General features: G+C 34.1%; 1 protein-coding gene across 1 annotated transcript in view; it reads right to left on the bottom strand.

Annotated features, from left to right (window-relative positions):
* Positions 1-82: 82 nt before the first annotated feature.
* The window catches only part of ZPBP (zona pellucida binding protein), a gene marked incomplete at both ends in the record, with an annotated part of 29,999 nt that continues 13,391 nt past the window's right edge, over positions 83-16,690 (bottom strand). Inside the window, 5 exons of the mRNA XM_081996449.1 lie at positions 83-174; positions 6,302-6,479; positions 8,114-8,184; positions 10,776-10,994; positions 12,581-12,724. Of these exons, the coding sequence (XP_081852575.1) occupies positions 83-174; positions 6,302-6,479; positions 8,114-8,184; positions 10,776-10,994; positions 12,581-12,724 (704 nt within the window). The remainder of the gene's footprint in view (positions 175-6,301; positions 6,480-8,113; positions 8,185-10,775; positions 10,995-12,580; positions 12,725-16,690) is intronic.

Here is a 16,690-nt window from a genome sequence, read left to right as displayed (position 1 = left end):
ACTACACATTTTTAAAATATTTATTGGCATTACCACGTTAAAATACATAAGAGCTATTGCAAGAGTGCAGACCCCTCAGCCATTAGCACTTTGTTGCTCCATAGATCAAACTGCTGTCGCACCGAAGACAGTGAATTCCATTGCTAGGATTGTATGATCCTGGGCTGCATACAACTATGGACAAAAAAACCAAGGAAAATGTGGAATTTAAGTGATAGTAATAAAAAATGTATATACATTTGAAATGTTTAAAATGCATCTGTATCTGTTTGAAAGAAGATCATAATTTTTCCAGCATTCTGCTAGTTGATAATGAAAAAACTGTATATATTTTATAGATCATCTATGTATTACACTGTAATACACTTTTCACTCCATCTGCTTACAGGAGGTCTGTCCACCAATTACATTTTAATATCGCCTATATCCAATAATGTTTTAAACTGCTATAGCTGCTTATATAAGCAACACAAGACAAAATAAAACTGAAATCTAAGCTCTGATAATTACTAAGAAGTAGTGCAAAAATAATACATCAAAACAGCAATTGGTGTATGATGCAGAACAAATGTTCACACAAAAGACTGACTCAGCATTATGCTTTTGGCAGAAAAAACCAGAATTTGAGCTATTTGGTTATGACTATCCTGAATCACACTTCAATTTGGCAATAGTAGCCTTTCGTTAGGATAGATCTTTAACAGCATTAGTATTTGGTATGCAAAGCTAATTAAGACCTTCCTTGCTTTTGCAGAGTCAGCGCTTACTGGGTTTTGCCTGGCTTAATAATGACTTCTTATTAGTCACTACTGCTCAAACCGTCAGGAGGATTTTCAGTATTTGGTTTGGTTTATCTTCATTTGTTGAGGCTGGCAAGATGCGCTTGATCCCCAGTTGCTGTTATTAGCTTGCCTAGCATTTGTTGCCACTGCGATTAACTGAACAGGGCTTTAGAGGTCTGTGAGAGGAGTCGTCCTCTGCAGATGATGTTAAAACCTTGCCCTTTTTGTACATTAGTACAGGCAGACCGAGATGGCTTTATGGTAAAGAGAAAGCTTTACAAAATACATGTAACTAAAGGGATTTTTCAACCTTTCTGTCTGGAAAATCAATCATCTTGTGTACCAGAGGAATGATTCTGCTCTTATTATTGAAGCTTATAGGCACGCTTCTAGTAAATCCTTCAGAATTTTTGGTTTATTTATTTAGAGCAAGGTAGACTTCTCTTTCAATGGGAAAAAAAGTTCGTTTCCTAGAAGCGTCATCTGTTTGCTATCTACCAGAAAGCATGAAAAAGAGAAAGGGATCGGAAGTGGGGACCTGTAGCTTATTTAGCTAGCTGCTGGAAAGTTTCTTTAACCAGTAAACTTAACATGTTTCAATCTTATCACTAATGGAAAAGTCCGATTGGTATACTTTCACTTGGAAGATGTAAACATCTTAGCAAAATATTCTATCTTTACAGCTTATTTTATATACTTGCCACAACTTCTTAATTTGTTCTTGTATCTCTTATAAGCTAACTAGTATTTTGTGCTCTTTTCCGATTTTCTGATTTTTAGGACTATTTCAATATTCTCTTGAATAATGTATTTCCTTTTGAACTTTCAAGTTACTATGTTTCAGTAACATAAATAATCACCATACTGTGAGAAAGAACTGAAGAAAACCAAATTAGAACTGACTGTTCAGTCTACTGAATAGTATCTAGTCTACTAAAAAAACCACAGAAATCAAGCTCTGCAGAATAATAATACAAGACAAAAAATATTTCATAAAGCTAGTACAGGGTATGGTATCAAATTGTCTCTAGAAGCCCTAAGAAACATATGACATTTTGTACTGTATTAATCTCACAGCTGCATTTTATAAAAAAACCAAAACAACTAAAACAAAAAAAAATTATAAAGCAGAAAAGTGATATTTAGAAATTTTTATGATGTGAAAGGGACACAATTGCCTATGTTAAGTAATATTTAATGGTGGATCATACCTCATGTAGCTGTTGCCAAAATATTTAATTAATTTATCCTGGAATGGTGTGCTTTATTTAGCAGAAAACAGGGCTTTACAAGCAGAAAAACATTAAAACTAAGATAACATAATATGCAATAATTTCTAAGATGTTTGTACTTATCAATTCTGTTTTTTAAAGACTGCTTTACAGAGGCAGAAGACTAAATGGAATTATTAATCAGCAGTAACTCCGTGTCTTTAAGTCATTGCTTCTACAAAATCACTCAGTAAAGGGTTCTGCCTGAGGCTTATCTGGGACCCGATGAACAAAATTTTGATATGTTTTACCACTAGTGTTTTCTGCCAAAAAGATTTCTCAAAGATAGATACATCACACAGTGATTAATCAGGTGTTTAATTGACTAATCCAGAAAGAGATTTTGACTAGAAAATGGCAGTAGAAGGTGAGACAATAGCTCAATATTTAATGCCATTTTAATATAAAAGCAGAGGGAGAAAAAAACAATTAGGTTATAGTATGATATAAAATAACACGGGACTGAAGCATGGGGAAGAAAATGAATGCAAGTTCTAATACAGGAGATTTAGATTGGTAGATGACGCAGTAAGTGAAAGGGTTATGCTTAGTGCACAAATTATGAGATGGCAGTCTGAAATAAATGATGCGTTGTTCACAGAGCACCACACAACCTCATGGAGGAACCAGAACTACTAGAACACTATGTGAAACTAGATACGCTAAAAAATAATAGAGGAAAGAAAACAGATGTAGCTGAACATCCAGCTATTTTGCTGTGTGAGAAGTAATAGAGTAAGTTTGTTTATGAAACATGCAGAGTACGTGCATAGAGTTTTTTTATTTCTTCGTGCTCTCAGGCCTACTCCATAACCTTTTCCATTCTGTCATATCCTTATCAACACCCACAGACTAGAAACAATCACACTATTCAAAGTTTAATGTACTTAAATTAGAAAGTCTGAGTAACATCTGTTTCCATGTTCCAAAATAGAACTAGCCCATGAAAGGGTAACACAGATGGTAATCTGAGGTTTGGAATGTATCTGCGGTGATACCCTGTGACTCGTGCTAACCTATGACTGGTAAGAAATGTATTATAAATTTTTCAGAAAAGGAAAAAGGAACCCAAGAAACCACAGAACACCTGATCAGAATTCTGTACTATGTAAAGGATTCAGGAATGCCGAAATACATGCAGGTAAGCGGAAAGAAATACAATTTGATGTTGTTTTACAGTGAAGATAAACATGTAATTAATTTGAAAGCACCCAATACAACAGCACATACAAATGTAATAAACTATAGAAGACTAAGATTAGAATGAAATTTTTAAGAGTACTGAATGATGCTTAAAAGGGAAATAAGAGTTGGAGAGAAATTGCTAAAGGGATTACTCATGAGCTTTCTCCTAGACAGACTTTACTAAATATTTCCACTAACAAGATTACCAGAAAAAGTCCCAATGAACTATGCTGACAACAAAACTGGGAGAAGCTGTGAATAAGGACAAAATTTAAATAGGCAGGAAGAAATTAAAAAATGAGAAGGGCCTGTATATTTATTTTATTAAAAAGGACTGTGAGCACGATCAATCACAATGAAAAGGAGAAGCGTTGTACTGACACATCATTTGGGAGAGAGGTTCTTGGGATTGAAAGAAAGCACTAATGATGTAAAAGACACTGGTAGGAGCTCATCTGAAATACCATGTTAAATTCTAGTCACCCCTGTGCAAGAATATTAAACTCAAAATTGGGCATGTGAGATACAGGTTTGCTGAATGCAAACTCTTACAAAAGCAGATAGAAAGTAGCTGACTTGGTCTGATTATAAAATAGGAGACAAAAAAAATCTACTTAAGCTAACGAGCATTCTCCCCATCAGAGCAAATGAGTGTGAACTTTCCATTAATTAATTTAGATTGAAAGATTGAAGTTCTAACTACAAAACAAGAGTAGCTAAAGAGAACAAAACTCCCAAATAGTTCTAAAATGGACCTTAAAACTGTTTTAACTGGATTACAGGAGGTGGTTCCTGCAACTACAAGGGAAACTACTGGATAACCCAAGAAGTTGAACTCTGCTGTACTTCCGTGGAAATGTGTTTATCAAAATGTGTCTATGAGTAAGTGCATGTTTCAGAAGAAGCTCTCTCACTAACAAAGACGTAGGGAAAATATTTTATTTTCTGTTTAAGTAACAGATCTAGGGATTTTAGCAAATCACAACTAATTCTCCCCTGTTAGCATGGTCTCCTGAGAACTACTGCATGAAGTTTGAGGCATTGAAAACAAATGTAGAGAATCTATAGTGGACAGTATTCAGGCTGAACATAGGTCTATCAAACACGACCGAAAAGACTGAACTTGAGGTGATACAGTTCAATGAAGACAATATCAGAAAAAGAAAATGGACAGAGTCTTCTAGATTATATAAAAGCTATTTCAAAGATAACAGAATCATTTCCAGATTTACTGAGACAGAACAAGAAATAGCAGATATATACTACGTCAAGGGAAATTACATAAATACCTTAGAAAAAAGCTTTCCAATGGTGAAGATGTGCAGTACTGAGTTATATTTCCTTGGGAGTCTATGTAGTCTTCTGAGGTTTTAAAGGTTATGCAGGATACATCTGTCAGGAATAACTGAAACTCATATCTTGCCTTGAGGTAGAATGATAAGCAGAGGACCCTTTCACTTTTACTGCCTATGATACCATGTTTTAGATTCTGGGAAAAGAAATTACTAATTTTACCAAGAGGTCAGCTGAGGAGAAGCGTATATGTTTGAGCATGCTGACAGAATGATATCCTCAATTGTGTAAAGTAGTAATCAGTCAAGTTTCAGGGGTGACTCTTTCAGATTCTTGGGTACCTCAGATGTGAAAGCTTGCCCCTGTATCTGTCAAAGACATGACTGTTACAATCCCAGCTGAACAGGGGTCAGCTTCTTGGGTTGACACTGGTGTAGGGCTATGTAGTGTTTCTGTCTAGTTCAGGAAGTAAAGGAGCATGGCAGCTAAGAAAACAGTATTATTTTTTACTACTTATGTTAAGCAGCCACCAGAGCGAAAATTAAAGTTTTGTTTTGAAAAAAAAGGAATACAAATTAGTTTAGAATTGAGTAAGGTATTTTGGGGGAAAGTCCAAAACAAAACTGCAGTCTGTACAAAACAAATCATCCTAAAGAAGCCATGCTTTTCTAAACTTGATTTTCATGTACCTTTCCTTGAAATCGTGTGCAATAATATTCTGTGTTACAATAAATGTAATAAATTTGATATTTATATATCCCTTCCAGATATTTGTCGCTTTTTCCTGGAAGACATGGACCAAAAAATTTAAGTTCCTTCTGATGAAGACAACAAATTGGAAAAAACAATCACATATGGAAACATTTTGCATGTTCTGCAATTTTTGAGTTGTCTCTGTTTTCTTCCATATTCTTATTATCTGTTTTCAAAGTGTATTCCATTCTGTAAACTGTCATTCAATATGTAATTCAATGTTTTCGTCCACCATTTCTAGGTCTGTAGGGAATCAAGCTTGACTACAGATTAATTCTCTCTATGTCTTGTCTTCCATTGTTCCCTTGAGGCTTCAGGCTCAATATTTGGGAATCATATGAGTAACCTTTTCTTGGGCAAAACGCAGTCTGGAAAAGCTGCTCTTTAACACCGATCCACTCCGTTTTAATATGAGGATTGACAAAAATAAAATTACCAGAATTCATTCCCCCACTTTCCTTATTCTTCCAAATGGCTCACAAATATTTACAAATTTAGCTTTATTTTGCAGAGCTGTACAGAGTGATTATTTTATCTATTATTCTTACTTTACTCAGTTCTGGAATGTAGCATTTAAGTTTGTAATTAGATGAAAGCGTTGCATTATTATACCCCCTATTATAAGCTTAAGAACAAAAATAATTGTCTTGTTTGTCTCACTGTAGAACAGCACTTGAAACATACCTTGTCAGATTATAGATTTTCTATGCTAATTCCAAAAAAACGCCACTGCTCTCTTGAGGTCTGAACTTCATCTGATTGATTTTAATTTAAATCAGTCCATAGAAATTGTGGGTCCAGCTTAAAATCTAAATCAACAAGGTCTTACAAAAGTTCTACCCAACTACTAACCTGATCTAATACTGGTTACCTTGACAGACTTGACAGGATCACAGCCCAAAACAGTATGGCATAACAATTTTATAAAGTTAAATAGCAAAGTACTGAGTTCAATCACAGAAAAAATCATTTTAACAACATTTAATACTTTGTACAATAAATGAATTTGTCACTTACCACAACATTCTGGACAGTCTGGGTGTATTCGAGCATTCATTCCATACCCTGGATAGCAGTGATTAACCCATACCATTTGCAGAGTACCTTCAATGTAGTATATTTCAGGCAATGGTTCTGAACTTTTCCTGCTAACTTCCACTTGTTGCTTAAAATATCTCTCTATAAGGTGTTTTGCCTAAATTGAAACATAATATTTTTTCAGAATCTTTGATGGAAAGAGGTCTTGTATTCTTTCAGAATACAAGAAAAGACAAAAGAATGTGAGCATGTGTTAAGATTAAGATTTAAAGGATGCACCACTAGATCTTTTGACTGTAGCTGAATGGAAACAGGAGGACAATCTGATATTCTTGACTATGTTGTTTTTAATTTAGATAAAACTTGATCAATTAATGCAATGTCTTTGAAAGTATTCAGGATTATACAAATAGAACTTTAAAAGCTAATCCATGGCAATTTTGCCTACATTAGACATCTGTAGCCCAACATAAATAGACTTGCAGCTTTCCCATCTACATAGGTACTATCATTTAGGTCCACTTATATTTCAGACATACTTTCCATCGTTATTAGCTATTTCTGTTCAATAAAAAGAAAATGCCAATGGTCTCCTGACGCCAAGTTAAGTAAGGGGATTATTATCATATCAATCAAATACCATCATGAAGACTAATTTCATTACTCCGAAAGTTTTGCACAAATACAATCCTAGATAGGAAAAACATTCCTTTCAATCCGTGCAGAACCAGCACAGAATCACAGAGATGTTAGGATACAAGGGAGCTCTATTCCATCTCATCTACTCATCTCCCTAGCCAAAGGCAATGTTTATTTTAAAAAATTCTTTATTTTCTCAGGAATTTTGGACCATTTTTTATGAAGTGTCTTCCACTGGAATATTAAGTATATTAAATCATAGTTAAAATTAAAAATGTGCCTTCTAACTGGCTAAAATATATAAAATATGTAACAAAAGATAGACCCATTAGCAATCTGACAAAGTCTAACAATAAAAAGTATCAATGCTTCATATCCAGACAGTCTACGGGTATTAATTATATATATATAAAAAGCTAATAAGAAAAAGCAAAAAAACCCTTTTAACAGGCTTTCAAGGTTCAGTACACACACAAATTGGCAAAACCAAATTTATTCATGCTCTCTTAATTCGATCCTCTTGTCTATATGAAAAAGATGAACTTTGATCATGAGCTTTCCCCACAGATTTAGGGTTTTTTTCAGTGGACAGGATGGAAGCTGCTTAATGAGTACAATGTTATTTTAGACTCCCTCACTGCTCCACTGGAATCCCGAAGCATGATTTGCATACCTGCTATTTCTTGGTATTCCTCCTATACTTCCCTTCCCCTTTCGCCTTTCCCCTTTAATAACCTCTGAATTAACAGTTAACCTAGTAAGCAAGACTCTGACTTCTGGTTCTCTACTGTAAGAGCCAAACACCTTCAAGCAACTAAAATTCTGCCATCACTTTGAAGTGATGGAAAGGCACTCACATTGCAAAACGGCATGTTTGATGTTTGTAAGATAACACATGTTCAAAGTTTCCTGATTGTCTTGCCACTTTTCATACTCTTAATATACTGTCTTTAACATAGACTGATAGTGTGATCTCCCTTATCCATAATGGCAATAGAATATTAGCAATTTTAACTGATACAAATTTTATATCCACTAAAACTTTTATGTCAATTTATTAACTTGCTAAATGGAGTATGTTTCATTTTTTATGTTATTGTACTTCATTGTAGAGTAGCTTATTATAAATGCTAGTTGATCCACCTACTGTACCTTGTTTAGTCTATGAGATGCATCACAAGCATTTTGCTGACATAGCATGTTGTCTTTGTCTAAGGAAGCAACTGTAACAAAACACAATCTGTTTATAGGAGAACAAAGTCAATAAACATTTATTTTTTTATTTGCTGGTTTAAGATTCTAGTCAGTTCTGATGCAAATATTTAGGACTTTTTACCATATCTCAGATGTCTAACTTGCAATGATTTAAAGAAATCACAGAGCTTGTCTTCTTACAGATACTACACATCTCTGTCTTAATTTTCAGTATACTTAAATATTTTATGGGAACTGTCATTTATTTGTAAGTTCTAATGGCAAGGACATGTATAATTCTGGACTCTTCCCCGATTTATAAATATCTGAATCCTTTCAACAGAAATAAGCTACTCCCTCTCTAATTACCTGCCTGCTGTTGCAGTTTTATGAAGCTGCAGGTTTTAAAACAGTCATCCAGGAACCCTAACAGTTTAAGCTTCTGACTATTCCTGCAATGGACTCCAGTTTTCTCTGAAAAACAATCAATCAATCAGGGCAATATCTAGTGCTTTTAAAGACATTCCCTGCTCCCTGCCCTGCACAAACCCATCAGTTCCTGAGCCTCACCCACTCAACCCTTTACATTCTCATACGAATGCCTATGACACATAGAACTGAAGGAAGACTTCAAGTACGGACTGAAGAAAAAGTGTAGTTACATTTTAGTAATCATTTGTGTGGATCCACATTCTTTATCAACTGACTACTACTAACATTTTATGGTGAAGGCCTGGGAAATAGTTGAACGAAGCTGCTGGACTGCTCTCCAGAACTGACATTAGAGTAAGCTGCCGTATTAAGAATAAAATTGTCTTTCAATATGTGAATTTAACTCCCTATATTATAAGCTTTACCTACCTCTGTCATGGAAGTAATTCTGAAACACCACATGGGTTGGGAGTTGGACTAGATGACCTTTAAAGGTCCCTTCCAACCCAAACTGTTCTATGGTTCTATGAAATGCTACTTAGAAAGTACTTTCTAAGACTTCAAGCTACTCAAAAATGTGTAGTTTACCACTGAGTCGTATCAAAGTTTACACCCACCTAAATCTCTAACTGGAGAATTTCTCCTCCTAATGCTCAAATAGTCTATAAAGCCTGCACATTAGCTAAATCTCATTTATGTAGTTTCAGTAACCTTATAATTAACCTTAACTAACTATGCTATCAGTAATGAGACTCTTCAGATATGTCAGTGCTATCCACTACAAATACAATTTTCAGAGAAATACAACTGACTAATAGTTTCATTTGGTTTATAAGCAATTATATTTAATTTTTAAGAAAATTAAACTTGGAAAGTGGAAAATGAAGCATAACTAATATACTTTGTTCAGAAAGGGATCTTTTCAAATTGCATGTCTTGATACATAGTGGCTAATCTAATACAATATATGAAAACAATGGCCTTTTTAGAGCTGAAATAATTAGAAACAGTAAGTTCAAGAAAATATTGCAGATGTTTTTACGTACATTTATCTCAACAATTATAAATAGCTTCTTTTTGGGTTTTAGATATCTCTTTTAATAACAGAAAGTACTTCAAGTGAACTGAATGTATATTGGGACTGTTTTACAGGTTCCTTCAGACCTTACTCACAGCATAAAGGAGTTGAGACTTTATTTTCATATGATTTCAGTGTTCAGAAGGAATATTCTGAGAACAAGTCTCAAGAAAAAAAAATCTCCTTTGGATTGACATGACACATTTCTGACTTGCAGAATTAGTGCCTTTAGTGAAAAGCTGGTAATGGAAACATTTCATGAAAACAAATTCATGTTAAAGTGAAAATATATTTTTAATAACTAAACTTTATCAAAGTAACTAAAACACTGTGAGGTCTTCATTTATGTATAAACATAAACTCATTTATGTGTAAACACACTCAAATACCAGATGTAAAGTTTTATAATTATTACAATATGTAATTATACTCGCTAAGAATCCTTAAATATCCCATAATTTGGTGACATCTTCCCAAGCCATCTGATGATTTGCTTTAAATCAAGGCAACTCAGTATTTTTTGGCAACTCAGTTTTACCCTGGTCTCCTGTAGGATCCTTCTGTTTTAAAGAAATGGAAAATTATGAAATCTCCCTCTTTTATTGTTGCCACTTAAAGAAGAAAAAGTACGGAGGTTCATCCCATTTAAATTTAGTTCTTGAAAATTAGACATCCAGTCTTAGTGTGTCATTTGGAAGCGGTTTATAAAGATGAAAGCACATCCATGGACTGAGTTATACACCTGTTGTAGATGGCTAGATGAAGGTAATCTGGGGAGTTACAGAATACACTGTATCACCTTCCTTCCTATGTTAATGTGCAAGAAGGGACACAGGAATGTTTTATGATAAAAAATTAAAAACATATTGATCTATCTACAGCTATAAAAAGTTCTAAAGCTCTTCTGAAATAATGTAAAATATGCAATTTTTAGTAGATCAGCTATCTTTTTGATATTGATGTGAATTTCACATGCAATACTTTGAAGCTTTTTTACAATCAAGAAACTTTCTTATTAAACATTTACAGTATTTTCTGCATAGAAGCAGTAAATACATCCATTAACTATAAAAATTCTAACCATTCTTTAAAAGCAAGGCAGATTTTTACCTGAAAATGTAAAGAATATTTCATTCTGTAGACCTCCTCTCTGCATTTTTACATGATGGCATTCTGACTTAATTAATGTAACCTCACAAGAAAGTTCAGCGACAAGTTTGCTTAGCATCTGAAGCAATGCTTTCTCAAAGGAAGCATTATGAGAACTGTTGCAGGGGGCTGCGTGATACTGGGCTGTGAACTCACAGTAATTTTTTGGATCAGAATAACCTGCAGGAAAAAATGCAGACGATGATGAGGAACATATATGAAGTAAAAAGAAGAAAACTAGTTTGTGTATTTGAAAATAAAATTGCCAATTTAAAACCTTAATTTATAAACAAAACCTATTTGGCACCCCCAGAGAATTTTTAATGATAAAATAGTATATGCTGGGCCAGTTGGAAACACTTAAGAGATTTTTACAAGTCTACATTTTTATTTATATCCATAGGTAAGTCTTAGTCTTTTATAGTATTTTTTCAATTTTTAAACCAACAGGAGATTACAATAAAGGGATCAGGATTATGAAAGCTAAGGTTAGGCATACCTTAAAATACCCTTTAGTATGTGACACAATATTCCATCTCACATATTATGGCCAGTTATTATAGTATGTTATACATTTTTTAGTCAACTATCATAATAGTATTTTAAAGGGCTTAAAAACTGAATCTTCTTCCCCAGAGATCAATAGAAGATGCAGCTAATAAGATGAACAGGAATTCCTTCTCTGTGAGCAGAAGTAACTGCAAAAGCTTCCATATAGGTATGAAATTTACTTTTATGGATGGATCAACTATTTCACCTTTACTGTGAAGCTAAATGCACACCTGGGCATCTTTCACAAATAAGCCAATGTACCATAAAATGTGTGCTTCTAGTTATTTCATGATAATCACTCTACTTACGCAAAGCAGAAGATCAACAGAGCACAATGTTAAATCGAAAATAGGAGTAAAAGAATGAAGAACAAGGGTCATGGTGTGGGTATAATCACAGAAAGAAGGAGGTGGCAGGGAAGCAAGAACAAAGGAATAGAAACTGAACCAGCTGAAAGAAGCAGCAGGACATCCAAAATATGGTACCCAGTTAAGACAGATCATTAGATCCTCTACCTTACTTCTGCCTCCCCCATTTCCTTTCTCTTGCTGCTACATTTTCCATAATTTTTTGTATATATATATGAAACTTGTATTTTGTATGCTAACATTCAGATTGGATCCTTACTGAAGGATGGAAGTCTGCATTACTGAAAACTGTAACCTTTTCCATCAACACTGTTTCAAAGAAAGTTAGTCCTTCCCAGCTCTGTTAAGCAAGCTAGCTGCTAAAAGTCATGGTTATTCTATATGAAGGCTACTGTGCTAAAGTAAAGTTAATTTACATCAGCAGTTAATTTAGGTTATTGTGCTCTACCATGTTTCTAAATGATCACTGGTACACATTTTAACTCATACACATTTAATCTCATATAGAATAATTCAGTTTTAAATTATACTATTTTAATGTTATTAAGAACTATTGCCTATTCAGCTTGTTACATTTCATTATGTTTTATGTTTCTTTTTTAAAAAGAACTGTATTCATTAAGTTTCTCAGTCAGCCACTGAGCTTCATTTAAGGCTCTGTAAATGACATTAAATTAACTGCCTGGTAGTAACTAATATTAAAAACAATGTCCCAGAGAAACAAAATGTCTTTATCTCTGTAAATTAAATTCTAAATAAACCTACTTATTCAAAAATAGCAACACACATTTAAAAAAATAAAACTTTTCCAAGGCAACAACACACTTACCTGGATAGATAACTTACCATAAATAAGATATTTTATTACGAGGCTTTTATCAGGTTGCATTGCTGTTAGCTTATAAACAATGGAACAAGTGTAAACTCCACTGAGGTTGAAGTGTCTCAATATTAAAGTTCCTGTTGGTGATATTTGCACATCGCTATTTTCTAGTAAACACAAACATGAAATAAATTTAGTTGTCATCATGAGAAAATGCACAAAGTAAGGGTCCAAATGGTTATTTACTGTTAAGCTGTGCACAAAATAATAATATTATGGATTCAGCTGAAGGCACAGGACTCAGAAACTGAAGGTCACTGGGTGTCACTCAGTTCAGCATGACACAAATATGCCTTATTGCTGCTGTGTTTTTAAGTATTGGTTGACAAAGGAGTCCTAGAAACCTGTTTTTATTTGATCTCAGACATCTATTGTTCTCTCCAATAACCACTTCCAAGAGCAAAAAACTCCCAGAAAAAAAAGGACAAAGTGGGCAAAGTGGGCATCTCTTTTTATACCTCTTTATAGTCAAACTGAGCACTAACCTTTCAGTCTTCAGGAACTGCCTCATGAATTAGCTGATGATGGTGTTTAACATGCAGTAAACTTCAAAGTAGGCAAGACAGGAAGTTCAAGTTAAGCAAGTATTGTATAACAGACCTTCCAAAAAATTATATGTATATTCCAAAATGAGACTCATGTATGTTTAAGATTGTAAAAGAATCCTTCTATATGGAAAGATTTGCATTGTTATGGTAGCCAAAGTCTTAACATAACTCCTTATCAAGATAGAGAGGAAGTAGGATCCTACTTCAAAGGACAAACCATGAGCATGGTTCTTTAACTTGTTTTTTAAAGAGAAAGGAAAGCATTGCTTAAGGTCAGATTGGGGCACTGATGATGAGCCATACAGTTGTCCCATGTAGCCTGCATGTGGGCTACATAATGACAGCTGATGAGTCCTTTTCCGACTTGAAAAGTCCTCAGGCGGTAATACAGATACAGATTTCCCCAAGAGTAATATGCAGCCCATATTGCTGGCATCTGCCAAAGAAACCCTCAGGAACCACTAGATTAGAGTTGATTATAACGGGTAAAAAACTGAACTTTATTGATAAAATATTTTGAGAATGGATGTTTGTTTCCATTTTCAGATGTCAAAAAAAATCTTTTTAACATCTTAAATAATTTAGACCTTTTATGTAGGCGATGGAAGCTTAGCCAATTAGTGTGGTGTGAAAGCAGCGTATTTTTAGACTGAAAAAATCAATGCTGAGGACATGAGATCTATACTACACACATCTTAGGGCTTTTACTTCAGAACAATCCTAATCTGGTGTTACAGATTGAGCACATATTAATTCTTGAAGCAAACCTTTCCAATTAGCTTCATCCAAAAGGAATCCAGTTTTTGCACTCAAAGACCAGACCATGATCCAAACAAAATGTGGTAAATGGGTACATTCAAGCAATTCACTTCAAAGCCACACTCTTATTCAAATGAACATGTTACTATAGATGCACGCTAATTTTCCTGGTATGCAATTTTAAGAAAGACACTGGGAAAAAAATAGCCTGATTGAAGTGCATCTTTTTATATACTTGGCAGGAGGGTGTAGGACAACTTTGTTCCTCAAGAAAACATTTAATCTTTGAATTAACTTAATTTTGTCATATATATCACTGTGTTTAAAAAAAGATTGAGTGCTAGTAAAAAAAGAGTACTATTAAAAAGGCTGAAAGTGCAAATTCTTTGACAAGAAGGGTTTGGGTTTCCGTATCAGCCTAGGCTCTCGTGTTAATGGCACACTGTCTGTCATTTTTTGGATGATGAAGAGGTTTTTAGTCTGATGATGAACTACTCGGGATGCTAAGTCTATAAACTAGGATGTCATTTGCTACCATATGCTGGAACAGCTATCAGATTAATATTGTCAGAAAAACAGCATAGATTTAAGAACTATAGTTCTGATCTTTGGCATATGCAACTGCCCTGTATGGGCCAAAAGCAACAACACCATTAATTGACTGGGTAGCTGGAAAACCTTTAAGATAATCAGAGATAGTTTTGCCCATACTTATAAGTGCATTACTGAACTGCAAAGATGACAAGAAGTCTGCAAAAGAAAAATCTTGGAAATCCAGTGAAGAGATCTCGTCACAAATATTTTTTGAAAGTACATCAGCAGAAATGGAAGAGTAAATTGTTCTGGTGGACTGAGTCACTGAATTTATTATAGAATTTTTATCCTACCTTGACTAATAAATGCTTCATATACCAGCAAAGATCAGAAGGTTTACATAGTAAACATTAATTATTTTAATGGTATGTCTGTGTGTGAACCTCCTTTTGGATCATGAAATCAAGAGCATGTCATGTTGTTGGTTGGTTTTTTTTTCCCTTAGTGTTGTAAAAGAAACCACACATAAAATGCCTTGCTCCATGGGATTATCTGGATGAATACTGCCTATTCAGATGAATTTGGGTTCACAAAACAGACTTAGCTTTAAAATGAAATTTTAAAAGTAATGAAGCTATCCACCCTTTTCTTAAATCTAATGTTTTTTTCCATTTTATTCCTCTGCAGCAGGTTCAGTAAGACAGGTGAGCAGAATTACATTATAAGATTTAATGGTGGTTTGGTGGGCGTGGTGGTGTTTGGTTGATGGTTGGACTTGAAGATCTTAAAGATCTTTTCCAACCTTAATGATTATATGATTCTGTGAATATGTCTTTATTACACAGGAGGTATTTCACATGCATGATGGATAAAAAAGCAGTGTGATCAAGTTCAGAGGTTCCCTGAAGTCAGTGAAAACTAGCATGTTTTAAAACAGAACAGAAGTTCTTTTTTAATTCATGCTAAGAGAGGAACAATTCGTGCTAATCGAGACCATTTTCCAGGATCCTCAGGAATCTAGAAGGATGCAAAATAGAGCTATTTCTGTGAGAATTATGTTATGGAGACTAAAGCTCTTAATTTTCCCTACTCTTGTATAATTATATTTAAAACTAAGTGTTCCTATATTTTTGTTTCTCTGTTTACTACACTTAAAATGAACAGACTTATTCTCCTTCCAATTCTTTACAAGTAAAAAATATTTACTCCACATCCTCCCACCCCATCTCTTATTCAGACCAGTTTTACAGTAGACCAACTTCTGTATTTTGAAATTATATATTAAGAACAAAAGAAAATGAGAGCAGAATCAGGCCAATGGACTTTTCAGAAACATATTTTTCAGACATTTAGAAACAGCTATCAATCCAGATCATAAATTCTATTAATCAGATTAAACTACTGAGCATGTTCAAATTTAAATATGCAGTATCTAAAGATGTCCAAATAGGTAAATTCATTCATGTTAAATTATACATGTACAGAAACAAAAGCTAACACAGCATATAATAAACTTGAGTTCACCTGAAAAGTTTCTTAGCAATGACACATGCTCTGTTCTGTAGTTCAGACAGGACTCTGACAGTTTCTCGGGAAACGTGTAAGTCATGTATCGGTTATAAGGATACCATAAGTATACAGCTGTATACATCTACTAAAAGCAGCTTCATATTTGTTTTGATTCTCTTTTCTTTCCTCTCCGCTGCAGAACCATTTGATATACCAACAGTAGGTTTTAGAATACCTGGGGTTTAGCTTGTAGTTGAGAGGCTGAGTGCCCTATTTAATTTGTCAGTTGCTTTGTTTTACAAAACTATAGTACACATTTTTTTCATTCCTATGAGAGGATAGTCACAATCTTCTGACACAAATATTCCTTCTATGCATAAAGTAGGTGGCAATGTGTATGAAAAGCAGTGAGTTTCCTGTAAATCTAGATTCCTAGGTTCATTTTCACCGAACTAGAACAGGCCTATTCGAATGTCTACATTAGGAAATAAAGATTGAAATGTTTTATCTTTTTTCTTCTATTTAGCTGTTCAGAAAACCATCAAAAGTGCTGTTTTATGCAGTAAAACTTTAAGATCCAGAACATAAGAATCAATTATTTTAATTTTTTCTCCACTTAAGGTGTATTTTGAAAAATTCTTATTCTCAACCAGCCCAACAGCTGTTTAAAAACTTCAAAGTACAATTTCCAGATCTAAGTACAAATGAGTCACGATGCTAAGT

The sequence above is a fragment of the Phaethon aethereus genome (assembly GCF_964289735.1).
Source record: "Phaethon aethereus genome assembly, chromosome: 2".
Lineage (NCBI taxonomy): Eukaryota > Metazoa > Chordata > Aves > Phaethontiformes > Phaethontidae > Phaethon > Phaethon aethereus.
This window is presented reverse-complemented; position numbering and strand designations above follow the sequence as displayed.